The 19,376-nt window shown below is 47.1% G+C and overlaps 3 protein-coding genes across 3 annotated transcripts; 1 reads left to right on the plus strand and 2 right to left on the minus strand.

The window, feature by feature from the left end:
• The first annotated feature begins 120 nt into the window (after nucleotides 1-120).
• slc66a1 (solute carrier family 66 member 1) lies at nucleotides 121-6,128 on the plus strand. Its single transcript, XM_066690527.1, has 8 exons — nucleotides 121-251; nucleotides 1,339-1,584; nucleotides 3,629-3,758; nucleotides 4,076-4,175; nucleotides 4,363-4,517; nucleotides 4,836-4,928; nucleotides 5,090-5,275; nucleotides 5,370-6,128. Exons 2-8 carry the CDS (start codon nucleotides 1,403-1,405, stop codon nucleotides 5,454-5,456), a joined length of 933 nt encoding a protein of 310 aa, XP_066546624.1. The 5' UTR covers nucleotides 121-251; nucleotides 1,339-1,402; the 3' UTR covers nucleotides 5,457-6,128.
• Nucleotides 6,129-6,973: 845 nt separating this feature from the next.
• nbl1 (NBL1, DAN family BMP antagonist) lies at nucleotides 6,974-12,910 on the minus strand. The gene is made up of 4 exons (XM_066690529.1): nucleotides 12,318-12,910; nucleotides 8,085-8,272; nucleotides 7,857-7,968; nucleotides 6,974-7,645 (listed from the first exon to the last, which is right to left on the minus strand). Exons 1-4 carry the CDS (start codon nucleotides 12,375-12,377, stop codon nucleotides 7,340-7,342), a joined length of 666 nt encoding a protein of 221 aa, XP_066546626.1. The 5' UTR covers nucleotides 12,378-12,910; the 3' UTR covers nucleotides 6,974-7,339.
• A 2,587-nt stretch (nucleotides 12,911-15,497) lies between these two features.
• micos10 (mitochondrial contact site and cristae organizing system subunit 10) lies at nucleotides 15,498-19,333 on the minus strand. The gene is made up of 4 exons (XM_066690535.1): nucleotides 19,198-19,333; nucleotides 17,517-17,564; nucleotides 17,305-17,414; nucleotides 15,498-15,675 (listed from the first exon to the last, which is right to left on the minus strand). Exons 1-4 carry the CDS (start codon nucleotides 19,259-19,261, stop codon nucleotides 15,667-15,669), a joined length of 231 nt encoding a protein of 76 aa, XP_066546632.1. The 5' UTR covers nucleotides 19,262-19,333; the 3' UTR covers nucleotides 15,498-15,666.
• Nucleotides 19,334-19,376: the final 43 nt, after the last annotated feature.

Below are 19,376 nucleotides of genomic sequence, written 5' to 3' on the forward strand. Positions count from 1 at the left end.
ATGGGAAGCTGTTTCCTGATGGAGATACGTAATGGAGATGTATCTGCCCCCCCCCCATCGTGTGCTGCGTGTTTTTGCCGAGTCGGCAGAGTGACGTTTCCGTACGCGAGTGGCGTCACACACAACCTGCGGGTCACATGACCGCCGGTCAGCTGAGCGGCTCCGTGAAAACCCCGCAAATCCAGAGGCGGACGCGCCGCTGCGGGACTGGAAGCGTGAGTGCAGCGGGATCATCTGCCACGGAGTAACGGGTAGGTGGGAGAGCAGTGAGAGAGCAACACAAAGGCAGGAGAGAAACATGATCGAAAATTAGAGATTTAATAGTGTGTGTAACTTCATTGCAATGCTCAAGTTTCCCTTGAGTCCAAACGGACCCTCCGACACTGATTCAGGCTGAACAGACAGCTCTGACGCTCTGTTACAGACTGATATTGTTATTATTATCATCATCATCATCATCATTAATACAGCAGTAAATCAGATTGCTATGCCGATCTGTGGTTGAAATAAAAACAATGGCATGGGTCGGCTCTACCGCACGGCGTGAACGTGTATCTCATCCCCGCTAAGGTGTTGACACAATGTATCCAGTGCGAGCTTCCTTATTGTGTGAAGCTTCCCGAGTCCCCGCAGTGTAGAGGTGTTTTACTGTGCTGTTGTACACCGTGATTCTTTGAAATACATTTTTATAAACCATGCCTGGAACTGAGTAACCTTTTGCTTTCCATTTATTTTATGTTCTTTTATTATTGGTGCTCTGTATGCGCTGAAGAAATAGTTATTGTATTTATTTGTACTGCGTTGTGCACAGGGCTACGTGTTTTGCCGTACTGTATTGTACTATATTGTGACTTTGCGGTTGACTGTGGTCAACTGTGTTGTGGTGTCGTGACCCCCCGCTCACCTGCTGAGATTGAACTGCTGTTGTTTTCATTACAGCTCGCCGTCGCTTAGCATGCTGGTACTTGTAGTCCATCTCATTTCGAGACGGTTAAAATGGCTGCTGGGCGCCTTGTAATGGAGAAAGCAGGAAGGAGGAGAAGGGGGTGCCAGATAGGGTCAGCTCGCTGTGACACTGGAAAGGTTTTAACTGTGTCCCCAGGCTAGACCAATAGGAGTGGAGGAGGTGCATGACCAGATGGCATGACAGTGTAACTGTATTTTGTGATATTAAAGCCATATGTATTCCTCTGGGAAAATGAAAGGAATCATTGTCAAACACTGCTGACTTTAAAAAGAGTGAATTTAAAAAGTCTTGAGTGAGAGAAAGATGGAGAGTGAGGGGGAGGGGGAGAGAGAACAAAGTTTTTAATTGTTTCTGTTTTTGGCCGGTGGCAGGATCACCCTATGCGGACTGTATTGACCCCTTGCTGACCCTTACTTAACCTGCTGACCTGCAGTGATGGGAGGGGGCGTGCTGGTGTGGGGGACGTTGGCGCTGGGTGAGAACTTCACGTCTGTCTGCCCCAACGGCTCGGCCTGGGTAATGGAGGTGCTGGGCGAGTGTTCACAGGACGGCAGGGACATGGCCAGCGTGGTGCTGGGGCTGCTGTCCATCGTCTGCTTCGGGGTCTCCAGCATACCGTGAGTAAACGCACACTACACACACTGAATACTGCCAGATTGCACATCGATTTTACAATTCTTCTGGCCTACTGCAATGCTCTGTGTGGTCTGGCTCCATTTTACCTAACTAACTTTTTACCCTGACTCATAGCCATCTCCCCACTGATTCCACACTGCTCTGTGTCGCCTGTTGGTGATAGTGCTTTTTGCTATTTCCCCCTAAACTCTGAAACACAATTCCACTAGAAAATGTGCTTTTAAATCTAGTTTAAATATTATTATTTTTAAAGGCATTTTCTTAATGTGTTCCTTGTGTTTACTTTTCTCAGTATACTGTTAATTATCTACACACACAGACATTTTGATCTAGTTATTGGATCTTTGTTATTCTTCATCCTCTCGTTGTTGTCTCTTCTTTACTCAGCTTCTGAAATGTGACAGTTATGTAGCTACTGCACGCATGATGGTTGCTAGTGAATTTTGAATGGATCCCCTGTATGAACCTGGAGTTCTGCTGGTTGTTCTGCACCATAATACAGAAGTGGGCACTCTTGACGGATGCTCACGGATGGCGGACGTGTAAGAGGCAACGTCTCTGCTCGCATTTTCAGGCGGAGCGTTAATTCTACAGTCTGCAGTGTTTTTCTAACTCTTTTTAATTAAAGTACAATTATTGGACAGCACTGCAATTTTAAGAGGGCTTGGTATATGCATTGATCACTAATCTTCATTTTTACTCTTCAAGTACATTTTTTCAAAACAATTGAAGTCTTTTACAACACCACGGCTTACGATGCAATGACAATAAATGCACTTTTAAAACTGAAGAAAAATGACAGCAGTTTCCAGATCAACCAAATGAATTTAAAAAGAGATGGAGACATTCCTGAGCTCACACTGTGTACAAATTCTCTTTTCAAATGTCATAGGCAAGTAACACATAATATAAATACATGCACTTACCATAACAAACTTCAACTAATTTCTTATACCATTATGAATATGCATTGAATTACACTGACTTTTCAAGCATAATCATTCTCCAACACCTTAAGTTACATAACAAAGTAACTTCAGTTATTCTGTTTCGTAATAGTTTGGTCTAACACTATAGGCCACATCACCTTCCTTACAAAGAGGTTTTAAACCAAATGTATACCTATCCTTTTCATTAACACTATGTTAATTAATCTTCAGTAACAATGCGAGTATACCACATTCTCCACAAAATTATAACTCTTTGGAGTCGAGTGTACTGGCAAGAATCTGGGGACTTCTTTGGGCAAGATGAGGGCTGTGCTGCTCTAGCGAGGACAAACCATCTTTAGCATAGAGTGAGTAGCTACTGGACTGAATTGTTTCAATTCAGTTCTATGGCCGAAAATATTCAAACTAGGCGATATCCCGGTCATCAGGGGAGAATGCTTGATTGATAAACGCGTAATACACAAAGTTTGATGAAGGATTCGTGATATGGTGTCCGTGGCTGAGGCTGGGCTTCTGGATGGGTTCAGAGTGCGTTCTGCAATTCAAGCAGCACGAAACGCAGACATGCATTGCATCTCGCAGGGAGCCAAGGACTTGACTATGTCTCAACTTTTTATGTATTCAGGGTGCCTGTAGAGCACGCAGGGCATTGTTTCAACCTGGGAGCTGCATTTTAAGGAGAAATAATACAAGCGTTGATTGGCTTACTTCCAGCTGTTGGCCCTGTATGGCAATAGTATTGTCTGGGTTTACTAATCAATATAATAGTGTCATCAGCATAGCTGTGAGAATTAACATTATCAAATAATATCACCTAAAGGGAGCGTGTATAATATTAACAAAAGTATAGGGCCGAGAACTGATCCATGTGGTACACCGTACTTAAATTAATATACATCTTAATATAGTTTATATAATTAGGGATTAGGGGGATCCAGCCCAAAACCCGATGGGCTTTTTGACATAGTAATATAGTACTGACTATACACATTATATACTGTATTTACACTATACAGTACTGACAATATTATATACAGTAATACAGTTTTGACTCTGTCTTCCTTTCCCCTCTCAGTCAGTATGTCAGCTCGTGGCACAGTGGGAACATGGACAGGGCTCTGTCAGTGTGGTTTCTGCTGCTTTGGCTGGGTGGAGACTCCTGCAACCTCATTGGCTCCTTCCTGGCTAACCAGCTGCCCCTGCAGGTGAGCGAGAGCGGGAGAGAGACTTTTAAATATACTGTGTTCAAATTCTTAGAACACACTAGATCCATCTAACGCATACCAACCCCCACCCCCACCCCCTAATACTGTGTACAAATCCACACTGCAGGAGTTTTTCATACCATAAATATTTAATATTTCCTTCTGTGAGGGCAGCCAGACAGCGATAGGAAGGGGGGGGAGTAATTATCCACCAGCCTGGATTGGGACACGGATCAGTCCACCAAAACAGCCAGACCACAGAGCTCTAGAAAGACGATCTTACTGTAATCATCTCTCTCTCTCTCTCTCTCTCTCAGAAATATACAGCAATTTACTATGTGCTGAATGACCTCCTGATACTGAGTTGGTTTGCCTACTACAAGATCAGGAACCGCAATAACATCAGTGATTTTGGCAGTGAGTTTTAAGCCTCCCCTATTCTCAATTTAAGCCTCTCAATTCTTCTTGTTTTCTCATGTTCTCTTACCCTCCTCCTGCTTCTCTCTCTACCCTCCCTCACTTTCTACCCCTCCTCTGCCATCATTGTTCTTCCTTCCCCCTTTTCATCTCCCCTAACCCCCTCTGCTCTCTCTGTCTCTCTCAGGCAGCACAGCGGTGAATGCATTGGGTGTGTCTTTCCTGATTGGAGTCTCCATCTCCTCCATGCTCCTGCCCCAGACAGAGCCTCATATTGACACGGCTGCTGGTGTCAGAGGTCGCACCCTGCTGTCAATCTCAGGAGAGAACAATGGCACACGGGTGAGAGAGACGTGTATCTGTGTATGTGAGTGATGGACACCATCAATGTGTCCGTCAGTTATAGTATCGGGCAGTGTGTCAATGTATCAGTCACTCAGTGTGTGAAGAAGTCGGTGTCTCCGTCTGTCAGTGTGTCTGGCGGTGTATCAGTCAGTGAGTGTGTCAGTCTGGCTGTCTTTCAGCTACATGACAGCTTAATCGGGCTGTCTGACACAGTGAAGGTTTTTGAGGAACAACAGGATTTCTGCTGATTCATTTGTCTCTCTCTGTCTCTGTCTGTCCGTGTTTCCCTGTGCTCATGTGTGTCCCTGTATCCAGCCCTTCACCACTGAGGAGATTGTGGGCTTTGTGATCGGCTCGGTGTCCTCGGTGCTGTACCTGTTCTCCCGCCTGCCCCAGATATATACCAACGTGAGTGGGGGGGGTCAGATAAACAGTGGTGTTAGTGGGGTGGTGGTGTCAGTGACTGGAAGAAGACTGATTGTGGAGGGACGGTGCTTGGAGGCAAGAAAACAAAGCTCACTGTGTGTGTGTGTGTGTGTGTGTGTGTGTGTGTGTGTGTGTGTTCGCAGTTCAAGAGGGCCTCGACGAAGGGTGTGTCGTACTTCCTGTTTGCCCTGGTGATCCTGGGTAACACCCTGTATGGAGTGAGTGTGCTCCTCAAGAACCCTGACCGCAGCCAGAGCGAGGGCAACTATATCCTGCACCACCTGCCCTGGCTGATTGGCAGCCTGGGGACTCTGAGCCTGGACATCGTGGTATCCTTTACACTGCGCTGATCTGGCCTGCACTGTCCAGAACACACTGCCCTCTCGGAGTCTCTCCATGAGTTCCTTGACTCCAGTGTCTCAGATCTCCTTCCAGTTCCTGCTGTACCGCAAGTCCCCTCAGAAGGGAGAGGAGAGCGAAGCCTTGCTGGGCAATGGCTCTGACACCTGAGAGCAGGACACTCGCGTACACACACATTCGCACAAACGCACTCTTTCTTCTGTCTGTTCTCATTCTTGATCTCCAACATTCCCAGCAGGGTCGTCAGCTCCAGGGTCCCGGCACTCCAGCTCTGTCCATGTCTGCGAGACTGAGTGTCTGTGTGTCTGATACCCGGCTCTATATTCAGTGTTTACTGTGGCAGCCCCTCTGGCAACGTCACTTGTTAGTTTATTCTGAATTGTATTGTAATGTAATGTATACGGTATGACTGCGAGCTGCCCTGGCCTGAGGACACACCTCTGTCCGCTGCTTTATTTTTATTACAAATTATCACTTGAAGCAAAACCAAACTGATGCCTCAATGAGGGCCTGGCAGTGCTGGATGGTTTGAATTCTGATTGAAGATCTAAGGGCACTGAACTTGACTGGTATGGACACTGAGACTGGTACACTGCCGACAAACCAAAACCATTCCTACAGGGAAAAACTCACTCCCTTGAGGAGACACTGGAACTGTCTCCTTCCTTATGGACTGACAAATTATCACTGACAAGCAACTGACAGTCCTGGTGCTCAATGTGCTTATGGGTTGAACACTAACACTGACGTCTGTTGCTCATTGTCACTACAACAACACAATGTGGGATTCTTGATGGCATTAAATGACGGTTTTATGTCTGACTGTGTGTCTCTGTCTAGACGTGTGGGGTGAGGTGGGGGGTAAGCTGTAGACACTCCCGGCTCTTCAGGAGGGTGAAAGTTTGAAAGAGAGACTTGAAAAGAGGGAGGAAGGCAGGGAGTGGGTCTCTGTGTGTTATTGTCTGTGTTGTGAGTGAGAGAAAGTGCTGAGTTACTCTGCAAACTTAAAGTAAAGAGCTGCACAACGACCCTTCAGGATTCACAGATGCTTCTCATCGTAAGTACATTTTCTTCCTAGGGCCACTAGGTGGTGCCCACGCTGCAGCAGCATCATCACACAGTTGTACAATACAAGCTGACCAGCAGAGTACGCCACCACTAGCTCTGAGGTGCTGCAGCCTGCTCTCTGCTGAACCTGGACCTGAACAGATGGCTGGTCAGAGTTGGGGTCTGTAATGTAATTGGTCAGTTAGTGGAATTTCAAATGCACCACTTAATAAGTACAGATAGAGTCTCAGCAGTGTCTCTCTCATTGTGTCAGAGCTTCTGTGTCACAGTGTCGGTGTTGTATCTTCTCGCTGTGTTTGGTCAGTGAATCGGAGTGTCTGTGTCAGGGCTGTGTTGTTCAGGGTTTCAGTGCTGTGGACTGCATCAGTCTAGGAGTCGGTCAGTTTCCGTGTTCAGGCAGCGTTGCCTCCCTCTGACGTGCTCCTGTGCGTGAGGTGGTGCTGTGCGTTGAAAGCGGCAGCGTCCTACAGCAGACTGCCCCACCAGCTCTGGCCTGGCTCTAATTGACAGGTCGGTTTGAGTGGAGCACCTCCTCTCTGTGAGGGTGACATACTGACACACACAAATGCTCACACATGTATGCAGGCAGGTTACAGTGCTTTGTTCTACAGTGGACACTTTATTGGTACAGGTGTACAGTGGAGTTCTTTCTAGTCTCTATCAGCTGAAGCGAGAGTGACCGCGTGCAGGACACAAGGCACAGGGTGTGGGTGGGGCTGCACACAACAGACTGGAGGGCAGCGGGCAGTTTGTCAATCTGTCCTGTTAGAAAGAGTGAGTGGAGCTATCAAAGTGCTAGTGTTGTCTCAAAGGTTGTCTCCTCCATTGCTGGAGGGATGGAAAGTGTGGGGGGGGGGGACTAGGGAGGGAGGGAGGGAGAGGGGAGTGGTTCGCCCAGGTAGGGTGGGAGAGCCTGTGACAGATGGAGGGGAGGCAGTGGGAGAATGCAGGAGTGGATGGGGGTTCTATTCCCCTCCAGGCTGCAGGGTAATGCTGTGTGGAGGCGGGGGCTCAATCTCAGGTTGAGGGTGTGAGGGGGCAGACTCGGGTTTGAGGTGAGGGTGAGGGTGAGGGTGAGGGTTAGGGTGAGGAGAGGCAGACTGGGGGTGGGTGAGGCGGGGGGCGGCCTCTGCCTCAGGTGGGTAGATGTTGAAGAGCGCCCCCTCCTGGCTGGGCTCACGGCTGCAGGACTGGCAGCTGCAGCGCAGGATCCGCTCCACCAGCTTGTCCACGCGCGGAGCCTCTGCGCTGCCCGGGCACTCCAGCGTCACCTGCAGCCACAGATCACACAAGCCATCCATTTTTATTTAGCATACTGCCCTTCACGAAGCAGCCACAGATTACTTCAAAGATTAAAACAATACAAGGTGTAGAAATAAAGTGTTAGACACGGAAGAGAGAAATACTCCTGGAAGGCAGAGGTCACAGAACAGTGCATAATGGAGCAGCACTGGGATGAGCTCGCTGTCCTGAGACACTCACCACTTCCCACAGCGTCTCGGCCGGCATACAGGAGTCGCAGTGCACCAGGGACTCGGTGGACTGGGGGAAGGTGTTGGGGACACTGTAGCTGAAGCACTGACCCAGGCAAGCCCTGTGAGAGGAGAGAGGCAAAATCATCAGTGAGGTACAGTATATAGGGGTGCGAAAATGTGCGCTGTGGGTCCAGTGTGTGTACTGGGATCTAGTGTATCGGGGTGCAGTGCACACCTGTTCTGTACGGAGCGTGCCTGGCAGCCACTGTGCCCCACGATTTGCGTGATGTTCTTGGCCTCGCACCACGCGCTCTTGTCAGGGAACAGCGCCAGACGGTTAATGTGAGCCGGGGCAGCCAGGCACAGCATGGGCAGCAGCCACCCAATCACAGCACAGCTCCACATGGCGCCAGGACACCCCCCCTGCATAAACAAACATTCATATTCACATATTGTCACATTCGGTGCCCCCCGTAGAGAGGGACATGTGCACATCAAAATAGTACAACACTGTAACATCTCTTCCCCTCGCTGGGTCAGTCACCACGAACAAAAGCTGATCCTGATCCTGACCTCATTGCTGGGCTAGGTTAGTGCGCCAGTTTTCACCAATTACAACGAACCCACAAGTCCCACAGCCTCCCGATGAGGATTAAACCTTTTCCCAATAGCAGCGAGTTCCAGATGTTGACTGCTGCCCCCTAGCGGTTCTCAATCTAGCACAGTGAATTAAACCAGCAAGTACTTCACACATTTCAGTAGTTGCTGCACTGACTGAATTACAGGTAGAAACATAAGAAAAGTATTTTAAAACTAAACATTTCATAACATTGATATAAAATATATACCATTCAAAATATGTCTCATATTTATCAGCTTTCATATCTTAAGCAGTACATGTAATAAAACAAGAAAAAGGAATCCTGCACATCCGGGACATTTGTCTACACAACGCTCTCAATTCTAACGGCTTTGGACACGACCTGTAGGACTCACTGACAGTGCGGACAAAGAGGACAACTTTCTTACTCTCACTTCACAAATGGAAAGCGGCATATCTGAGCACTATATATCACCGATTTTAGTTTTTATTTATTTTAATGACATGTGCTTAATCTCATAAACCCCTGACCTGTCCCAAACGGGAATGCGCATGCGCACTGCGGGTTGGGACACAGACCCGTCCCTCGGCTGCGCTAGAGACCTGCGCATCAGCTGATCCCTCGTCTGCTCTTCTCCGTAACTGGAACTAAACTTCACATCTCTCTCTCTCTCTCTCTCTCTCTCTCTCTCTCTCTCTCTCTCTCTCTCTCTCTCTCTCTCTCCACAGAACACAAAACTGTGCCAACAGCCCGCGGCACTGAGAGGCTGGGGGAGAGAGAGAGAGAGAGAGAGAGAGAGAGGAAAAGGGAGCTTGGATCTGTAAGAAGTGCGTGAGAAGGGAGAGAGGGATAATGGGAGGATGAGTGAAAGAGAGCCGAAGAGCGAGTTATTGAAAGAGGAGAGAAAAGTGGGTGAGCAAGAAAGGGTTAGATTGAGGGAATGAAGAGCGAGAGACGGCATTTTTATTATTATAATCATTATTATTATTATTATTAATAATAATAATAATAATAATAATAATAATAATAATAATAATGCTGTTTTATAGGTGATTTTTGATCACACAACTAAATAAGTATCGCTGTGTTTTGGCGGGTAACAACGCACGATTACTGCCCCCTGCGCCGGGGACATGCAACTGCAGCCTCGCGTTGTCCAGCCGTTTATTTGATTATATTTGATGAATTCTTACCTGTGGTGTTCAATTCGTCAATGTGTGACAGTGTGTGAGACATTGAGATATTGTGAGACAGTGTTTGACAGTGTGTGAGACATTGAGATATTGTGAGACAGTGTTTGACAGTGTGTGAGACATTGAGATATTGTGAGACAGTGTTTGACAGTGTGTGAGACATTGAGATATTGTGAGACAGTGTGTGAGACACTGTGTGTGACATTGAGATATTGTGAGACAGTGTTTGACAGTGTGTGAGACATTGAGATATTGTGAGACAGTGTTTGACAGTGTGTGAGACATTGAGATATTGTGAGACAGTGTTTGACAGTGTGTGAGACATTGAGATATTGTGAGACAGTGTGTGAGACAGTGTGTGTGACATTGAGATATTGTGAGACAGTGTTTGACAGTGTGTGTGACATTGAGATATTGTGAGACAGTGTTTGACAGTGTGTGTGACATTGAGATATTGTGAGACAGTGTGTGAGACAGTGTGTGTGACATTGAGATATTGTGAGACAGTGTGTGAGACAGTGTGTGTGACATTGAGATATTGTGAGACAGTGTTTGACAGTGTGTGAGACATTGAGATATTGTGAGACAGTGTGTGAGACACTGTGTGTGACATTGAGATATTGTGAGACAGTGTTTGACAGTGTGTGAGACATTGAGATATTGTGAGACAGTGTTTGACAGTGTGTGAGACATTGAGATATTGTGAGACAGTGTGTGAGACACTGTGTGTGACATTGAGATATTGTGAGACAGTGTTTGACAGTGTGTGAGACATTGAGATATTGTGAGACAGTGTTTGACAGTGTGTGAGACATTGAGATATTGTGAGACAGTGTGTGAGACAGTGTGTGTGACAGTGAGATATTGTGAGACAGTGTGTGAGACAGTGAGATATAGTGAGACAGTGTGTGTGACAGTGAGATATTGTGAGACAGTGTTTGACAGTGTGTGTGACATTGAGATATTGTGAGACAGTGTGTGTGACAGTGTGTGTGACATTGAGATATTGTGAGACAGTGTGTGAGACACTGTGTGTGACATTGAGATATTGTGAGACAGTGTGTGAGACTGTGTGTGACATTGAGATATTGTGAGACAGTGTTTGACAGTGTGTGTGACATTGAGATATTGTGAGACAGTGTGTGAGACACTGTGTGTGACATTGAGATATTGTGAGACTGTGTGTGACATTGAGATATTGTGAGACAGTGTGTGAGACTGTGTGTGACATTGAGATATTGTGAGACAGTGTGTGAGACACTGTGTGTGACATTGAGATATTGTGAGACAGTGTTTGACAGTGTGTGTGACATTGAGATATTGTGAGACAGTGTTTGACAGTGTGTGTGACATTGAGATATTGTGAGACAGTGTGTGTGACATTGAGATATTGTGAGACAGTGTGTGAGACATTGAGATATTGTGAGACAGTGTGTGAGACAGTGTGTGTGACATTGAGATATTGTGAGACAGTGTGTGTGACATTGAGATATTGTGAGACAGTGTGTGAGACAGTGTGTGTGACATTGAGATATTGTGAGACAGTGTGTGAGACAGTGTGTGTGACATTGAGATATTGTGAGACAGTGTGTGTGACATTGAGATATTGTGAGACAGTGTGTGAGACATTGAGATATTGTGAGACAGTGTTTGACAGTGTGTGTGACTGAGATATTGTGAGACAGTGTGTGAGACATTGAGATATTGTGTGTGACATTGAGATATTGTGAGACAGTGTTTGACAGTGTGTGTGACAGTGAGATATTGTGAGACAGTGTGTGAGACAATGTGTGAGACAGTGTTTGACAGTGTGTGACAGTGAGACAGTGTGAGAGTGTTTGACAGTGTATGAGACAGTGTATGAGACAGTAAGATATTGTGAGACAGTGTGAGAGTGTTTGACAGTGTGTGAGACAGTGTGTGTGACTGAGACAGTGTGTGACAGTGAGACAGTGTGTGAGACAGTGAGATATTGTGAGACAGTGTGTGAGACAATGTGTGAGACAGTGTTTGACAGTGTGTGACAGTGAGACAGTGTGAGTGTTTGACAGTGTGTGAGACAGTGTATGAGACAGTAAGATATTGTGAGACAGTGTGAGAGTGTTTGACAGTGTGTGAGACAGTGTGTGTGACTGAGACAGTGTGTGACAGTGAGACAGTGTGTGAGACAGTGAGATATTGTGAGACAGTGTGTGAGACAGTGTTTGACAGTGTGTGTGACAGTGAGACAGTGTGTGTGACAGTGAGATATTGTGAGACAGTGTGAGAGTGTTTGACAGTGTGTGTGACAGTGAGACAGTGTGTCACTCAATCAGTGTGACAGGCAGTGTGTTGACACAGCAGCCTGGGGCAGTTTTTATTGCATAGGTTCACACACACATCTATAGATGCAGACAGAGGACAAGAGATACTGATCGACAGAGCAGTCCAGCAACTTTGTTACCAACATGATCTGAGTCCAGACGTATTCCGATTTTAAGACGAAACAATAATAACATCACCAAGGCTTGAGTCACGCAGTGTTGTAGATGTTCTCATGACTGTGTAATCTACACAATTGCTTCGGGACAGAGCTGTTGTATAGATAGACGGGCTTTTGGTGGATTCAATGCATTTCTCTCAGGACAAACGACAGACACACATACGTGCGATACAGATGCGAGTTGCACTCACCATGTTGCGCTTGCGTGCGGGGCGCACCGTGGCCCGGGCCGGGGACGACTGCGCAGCCATACAGCGCGGGCGGGGACAGCGGTCTCCCGGGGCTCGCAAAGCCAAGCCGGGGAACAGCGGCGGCGGCAGGCGGAGAAATGTCCCTGGAGAGGGGCTGAGCGTCGCAGGGGGAGCAGCGGAGTCACATCCGACACACAGACAGCGGAGGGCGTGTCATGGTCGCACCCGAGGCAATCTCTCCCTCTCTTATCCCCCTCTCCGCTGACTCTGCCCTCTTTTATTCCTTTACCTCTTCCTTAAGCTGTCTCTCCCTCTTTCTGGCGGAAAACGATTATTTATGTATTGATTTATTTGCAGCTGTATATATGTATTATTACTATTCTTTTTTAGAAAAAGCGATACTGCGTTGTTTTGTAAATCCTCTCCTCCTCTCCGTCTTTCTCTCTCTCCTGTCGGGCAGTGCGCAGCAGAGCCGGCGGCGCTGGGCTGGAGTCCCGCTGTGTTTGTGAAACTTTAAAAAAATGAAAAGGAAAAAAAAAAGCTGAGTGTTTCTGGCAGAAGTGAGTCTGACTGAGAGCGAGAGGGCTCCTCCTCCTGTTCTCCCTCTCTCACCCTCTGTCTCTCTCTCTCTCTCTCTCTCTCTCTCTCTCTCTCTCTCACCCTCTCAGCCATCTACCTCCACCATTCTCCCATCTCCTCTGTGTTTGTTTATGTCCTACATGTCAGACTGATCTCAGCGCTGGGTAGTTTGTCAGGGGACCCCTTGGCTGGGTCAGGGTAGGGTGTCAGTGAAGGGAGAGAGAGAGCGCCTCACAGTGCCTGCCTTCACTTAGATTAGAAAGAACAGGCATGTCAGATTATTTATTATTATTATTATTATTATTATTATTATTATTATTATTATTTAGGTGGGCGAGCAGGGGCAGGCAGGCTGGGGCAGGCAGACAGTCGGGTATCTGTGATTGCAGACGCACAGCTCAGGAATCTGCTCTCCTCCCTCTCAGTGCTGCAGGTGTGTTCTCTGGCTCCTGGCCAGCACCCCCCCACTCACACACACTCACACTCACTTCATTTGCCAACTAGAGAGTGCTGTGACGGACAGAAGCATTGGGCCAGAACTGGGGCAAGAGAGAGAGAGAGACACTGAGGGAGAGAGAGGGGTCATCAGCCTGTGAGTTTGTATTGTCCGTGTAACTGTGTGTCTGGAGCCAGTTTGAGTGGTGCGTGTCCCTCCGTCTGGCCCCTTCCCTTTTAATGTCTTCGGCACAGTACTGTATCTGTATCTCTGTGACTGTATCACCGTGTGACAGCCCAGCTGCAGTGCACAGGTCAGTTGTAACAGTGGAGCTGTGTGTGTGGCTGTCCAGTGCACAGCAGTAACAGCCCATTAGGGTGGTGTAAATAAACAGGATTATCACACTGACTGTGTGGAGCAGGAGTTAGATTGTTAATGAGGTTCCTGTTGCTCAATGTTAATGCTGCTAGTTGGAGCTCAAACCCGCAGCCCTGTGTCTCTGAGTGGTGGCGGGCAGCCGTGGTGGTCTGGGGTTAGTAGCAGGATTCAGAGGGTCTGGGGTTAGGAGTAGTGGTCAGTCGTGAGTAGCGGGGGTCTAGAGCTGACTGCTGCAGTGAAACCCAGGCAGGCCGCCTTACAGGACCCTTACTGGAACAGCTGGAGGAGATTCTAGGTCAACATTTTAGCCTTTGTGTTATATTATTGCTTATTATTATTATTATTATTAGTATTAGTATTATTAATTCAGTAACTTCATTTCTTTGCAGAGGTATAGAACTTTTGATCTCCCTTTCTTTCCCTCCTCCCAACCCGTCTTTCTTTCTGCCTCTCCCACTTTCTCCCCCTTCCCTCTCCCTCTGTTTCTTCCGGTCTCTCTCTCTGTGCCTGTGTCTCGCTGGGCTGGTGCTGTGTGATATAATAATCACCTGTTAGTAATAAAGGCCTGAGAGCTCAGCGCTGGCATTCCCCCACATTCCTCACATACTGCGGCACAGGGGGCTGGAGACGCACACACTGCACTACTCACACACATTACACACTGCACTACACGCACACATTGCCCTATACACACACTGGACCATGCATACATTGCACTACACACACACTGCAATACATACTCACACAAACAATGCAATACACAAAATGCACTGTAGTGCTGTCCCAGTGGAGATCTGGTCTGCAGCACCTGCTACCTCTTATGAGTAGCAGGGGTGGAGCAGATCCACGTTGAGGGGGTCAGGGTTCAGGTAGGAGTCTCCATCCCACTCCCATGGGGGGGTATAGAGATATTGACTTCTCACATTGCTACACAAGAACAACAATAACACACGCTACAGAGGGGGCAGGGGAAGGGGTTCCTGCAGAGAGTACAGGGCTCTTTAATCTAAGAAACCTACAGACTGGCACAGGTGGCAGTGTTGCTCCAATTAAGCCGCCAACAAGCTGTATTGCGTTGTTAACAACTCAGGTGGAAATAAAGCCTGTGGGCCTGAGGGGCCAGACTGCAGCCCCTTAGGCTCGGGGTCACAAGATCAGGGGACTGCCCAGTCTTGCTGCTCCTTCAGTAATTGAGCTCAGCTTTCTAATTAGAGCCTGGAACTAATGGAGATTTCAAGTGACCCATTTAAAAACAACCAAAACTGAACCTTGATAAGAGCAAACTACTACAACAGGAAAGGTCTGAGTGTGTCTGTTTGTATACATACATCAGTTAGAAAGAGTGTGTGGGGGTCTATCTATATCAGTGCAAGTGTGTGTGCGTCTCAATATACATCAGTGAGTGTGTGTGTCAGTGTTTGCCATTTGTTAGCAATTACCAGCCCCAGCATGTCAGAGAGCCGAAGCTCAGGGCACTTACTGTGTGCACACACTCCCTCCCTCCCTCTCTCTAACCCTAGGGGTTGCAGGTGCTGTTTCTGGCTCTGACACCACACCAGCAGGACGACTGACAAACAGAGAGGGAGAATATTTGTATAGTTTGATTATTCATTTTATAACACCCAATAGTTTATGCCATTAACTTCACTGTGGTGTAGGCTTGTGTGACTTTAGGTTGTGTGATAGTAGGGTGTGGGGCTGTGAGAAACCTTCTGTGATTATCCTCAGTGCAGCTGGTCTGTCCAGCGTTGCTGCTTTTCATTGAGACAGAGACAGAAACAGACAGAGACCGCTCACCAACACGCTTTATTATTAAATAGCTGCTCTGTACACAAGAGAGCGCACTCACTCACTCACTCACTCACCCACACACACACACACACACACACTCAGTGCTCAAAGCACACTGCAAAGGGGGCAACGATACTAGGAAAAAGAGCTCCTCCTCCTCCTACACTACTGCTCCTGAGAGAGAGAGAGAGAGAGAGAGAGAGAGATACAATGGTTAGTGCTATGCAGTTGTGTGTGTGCACTGTTGTTATTAATTCTCTTACCCAGGGCAACTTACAGTTTACACAAGAAAAAATGTCAAAGCTTACAAAGTAATACAATCAAAATATAATAGTCATACATCCTAGTATAATGAGCTAACAAGTCCAGGCATAACAGTTGTTATGCTCATTTGTATGTAGTGCTTAATTGTGGGGTTGTTAAGGTATGGGAGAAGTAACAGTGAACTAATAGGAGAAAAATAACAATTAATAAATGATCATGAATATAAGGACGCATAATTTAACAAGCAAGTGCATAAGAGCAAGAGTGCTGAGCAGCCCAGGAGATTAGGCTGCTGTATTAGCGTGGAGTTGTGGTTAAGGCTCAGGGACTGGGCAGAGGGTTATGGTTTCAATACTAGGTGGGGGACACCCCTGAGTTCAGCCCTGCTTGCATTCACATTGGCCTTGAGCTGCAATGCACGGGTTACGATTCAGATTAAAGATTTTCATCCCAAATTAGCCCCATGAATCAAAATAAAAAAACATTGTACACGTAACACATGGATATTTGAGTTAGTGAAATGGATGTTTTGATAAAATCTAAAACAAAACATAGAATTGTAAACTAAAAATTATATCAAAAGCAAAAAAAAAAAAAAATGCAAATTTGAAAATGAGAGCAAAACTAATTGAATCAATTTCTCTCGCCCGGAGGTACTGCCTTTGGTTACAATACTAGAATTTTTTTTTTTTTTTTTTTTTTTTGTCCCCCGCAATGGGTTTTTCTGTGAAGGTGGGGTATATAAGGAAGCATAGATCATGGGTCTCCATTGGTCCACTAGGTTTTGTGCAACCCAATCAATGAGCAAGGTGAGATGGTCTGACATCTGACCTCTATGCACCAAATCTTTTACTTTACTAGTCAGTGAAAGCAAAGAAACCAGCAGCAAAGGCAGATTCCAGTATTATAACCCAAGGCACTAACTCCGGGCAAGAGCGTCAGTGAAATGGATTCAATCAATTCCAAGTTTTGCTCTTGCTTTTAAATTTACATTCAGGTTGTTTTTTTGCTTCCAATATAATTTTTGGTTTACAACTCTACACATTTTGCTTTCGATTGTTTTATTTTTGATCAACATCCATTTTGTATAATTCAATACTAATGTCACTAATTTGATCCCATAGTGCCCTATCCCAGGTTGGAAATCTCAATCCTAGTCTTTAGCAGGGGTGAGTTCACCCCGGCTTCAGAGCTTCGTCTCGCATTGACAAGGACAATGTGAAAGCGCGTTATTTTCAACACAGGTTCAACAGTCTATTGTGAAAGCAGCTCTTGATTGCTCCAGTAAAAACCCAGCTGTATAAATGGGTAATTGTATACAAGTCTCCTAGATAAGGGTGTCTGCGAAGAAATACATATTAATAATAATTACAGTCTGAACAGATACATCTTGAGTGATCAGTTATGGTGGTCAGGTACTGTGCAGTCCTCACCTCACTGTTGTGTGTGTGCGCGCTGCTGTGTGGTATTAAGAGTCCAGACTTTGACATAGCAGTGTAGTGCTGTTCAGTTGTGTTGTGTCGAGTTGCAAGTCCTTACCTTGACATAGCGCCCATGCAGCAGGTATGGCTGCTGGAAGTCATGCTGGCAGTTAGAGTATGCCATGCCAAGACCCCCCCCGGCACCAAATGCTACCGGCCATGCCCTACCTGCAACACAACACACACTCTTAATACTGACACTGCACAATATGCACTACCTTTCTGATGTTGAGCACAGGAACAAAAAACAGACTGACCACAAATACTCACGCTTGAAGAAGATAACCGAGAACACAATTCCCAACCCGAGGCCGGCCCCTGAGAGAGAGAGAGAGAGAGAGAGAGAGAGAGAACGAGCGTGCAAGATTAGAACTAGTGAAATCATTTACACACGATTCACACAGCTGCAGGACTCTCTGTATCGGAAGGGAGAGGGAGGTCTGCAGCATCCCCCCCGTGTGTGTGTGGAAGTCAATCAGTACTAACAAGCAGGAATGGGGTAGGGGGGGTGCTGTGACCTGTGACCCCAGCAGTGGTTAACAGCACCTGCCAGCCAGACAGGGCTCATTAACACACACACACCCCCACTCACCACATTGGGACCTCTGACCCTCACCATACCCCTGCAACACCTGACAATACTTAATCCTGACGGACAATAGTGCGACACAGCACAGCACTCCCACCTCCATGTCTCCCCTGCCCAAGAGAACACGGTAACTCTTCTAATTTAATTTACAGTCAATTCAATTTATTTTGGAGGTTTATTTGCACTCATTACTGTGAGGATGGAAAACGGAGAGACAGCGAGAGACACGCAGGCAAGCAAGCAAGGGTGAGTGTGTTCACTGGGAGGAATGTGCAAAGCCAAGGACAGGCAGAGCAAAAAAGCAGATAGGTCAGTCGAGCCCCACCCCACCAGGCTGAGGACAGAACATCCCGCTCTCTCCATCCCTCCCTCTCTCAGTGGGGGAGTGAGCACCAAGACCAGCCCTGCTCTGCTTGCCAGTTGTCTATACAGCTCAGAGATTTATAATGTGATACACAGCCTGCTGGCAGTGTGCCTCCCTCCTTCATTCCCCAGATCTCTCTCTCTCTCTCTCTCTCTCTCTCTCAGAAGCAACCCCTACCTCACTCTCAGTCAAGATTTCATTCTTTCAACACCCCACCACCTCTGTGCCGTCTTGTACAGTCACATGCCCCAGAACTGAGCCAAACCCCATTGATTATTGTGTCTCCGTGTGTCTGTCCATGCATTTACACTCTTGGTTTTACTGGGGCTCCCATACAGCAGCCAATGCACAGCAGCCCTCAGACACAAACAAGGGCACCACGGTGTAGGCAAGGTTACACATGAGAAAAATAAAATATGAAATAAATCATTAAGAAAAACATCCACGTTTATGTCAATTAAACAGAATGAAAGGTCTCTGTGCATCAAGGCCCTGGCTCCCCCTCCCTGTGTGCTACAACTTTCAGTGCACACGCCACCAGCGAGCCTCCTCTCCTCCTTTCCTGTTTATTTTCGCAGTGCTATATTTACAGACCTGAGGGTCACAGTTTCCACATAAACAGAACATATAAACAGGCTGCACAAATATTTACAGTAAAACCAACAGGAAATTGATCTGTGTGTGTCCCTGACTCACTCTCTCCACTTTTCTCAGTTTATATACCGGCCTCCCGTCCCTCTGTATAAGGGCTCCAAGCGACCCTGCCTCTGCCCCATGTCTCCCGCTGTTGTGCACTGACCCCTCTACCCAGACCGATGCGGTCCGCTGCGCCCGTACCAACACCACCTCCCCAGGCCGCAGTGACCTCGCTGTCCTCCCCGGGCTCACCGGGACCACAAGGGCGCTGCCGACCGCAACCCCGCCGAGCCTCAGCCTCCTCTCGCTCGGTCCGGTTTCCTACCCAGTGACACACAGCACATTGCAGTTTTAATAGTTACCGAGCTTGACAGCGCTGTCCGCAAGGCAGCGGTCCCACTTCCTCCCCAGCTCTCTTTCGGACATTTTCCACAGCAAGTACCGCGAGAATTCGCTGGCGGACTCTTGCAGAGAAAGGAAATGAGGAGTTCTCGCGAGAACCGAGAACAACGTCCGTCCCGAACAGTAAATAAAGATTGCG

Source organism: Amia ocellicauda, chromosome 18, assembly GCF_036373705.1.
Source record: "Amia ocellicauda isolate fAmiCal2 chromosome 18, fAmiCal2.hap1, whole genome shotgun sequence".
In the NCBI taxonomy this organism is placed as follows: Eukaryota; Metazoa; Chordata; class Actinopteri; order Amiiformes; family Amiidae; genus Amia; species Amia ocellicauda.

What these genes read in the sequence shown, in the direction of transcription:
- slc66a1 (XM_066690527.1), top strand. Translation starts at nt 1,403, where the DNA reads ATGGGAGGGGGCGTGCTGGTGTGGGGGACGTTGGCGCTGGGTGAGAAC. An exon ending in CTAACCAGCTGCCCCTGCAG is followed by an intron (nt 3,759 to 4,075) that starts GTGAGCGAGAGC and finishes TCTCTCTCTCAG; the next exon opens with AAATATACAGCAATTTACTA. An exon ending in CTCTGAGCCTGGACATCGTG is followed by an intron (nt 5,276 to 5,369) that starts GTATCCTTTACA and finishes CCAGTGTCTCAG; the next exon opens with ATCTCCTTCCAGTTCCTGCT.
- nbl1 (XM_066690529.1), bottom strand. Translation starts at nt 12,377, where the DNA reads ATGGCTGCGCAGTCGTCCCCGGCCCGGGCCACGGTGCGCCCCGCACGC. An exon ending in CCGCACGCAAGCGCAACATG is followed by an intron (nt 8,273 to 12,317) that starts GTGAGTGCAACT and finishes TTGTTTATGCAG; the next exon opens with GGGGGGTGTCCTGGCGCCAT. An exon ending in CCGAGACGCTGTGGGAAGTG is followed by an intron (nt 7,646 to 7,856) that starts GTGAGTGTCTCA and finishes CTGTGGCTGCAG; the next exon opens with GTGACGCTGGAGTGCCCGGG.
- micos10 (XM_066690535.1), bottom strand. Translation starts at nt 19,261, where the DNA reads ATGTCCGAAAGAGAGCTGGGGAGGAAGTGGGACCGCTGCCTTGCGGAC. An exon ending in GGACAGCGCTGTCAAGCTCG is followed by an intron (nt 17,565 to 19,197) that starts GTAACTATTAAA and finishes TCTCTCTCTCAG; the next exon opens with GGGCCGGCCTCGGGTTGGGA. An exon ending in CTCGGTTATCTTCTTCAAGC is followed by an intron (nt 17,415 to 17,516) that starts GTGAGTATTTGT and finishes GTTGTGTTGCAG; the next exon opens with GTAGGGCATGGCCGGTAGCA.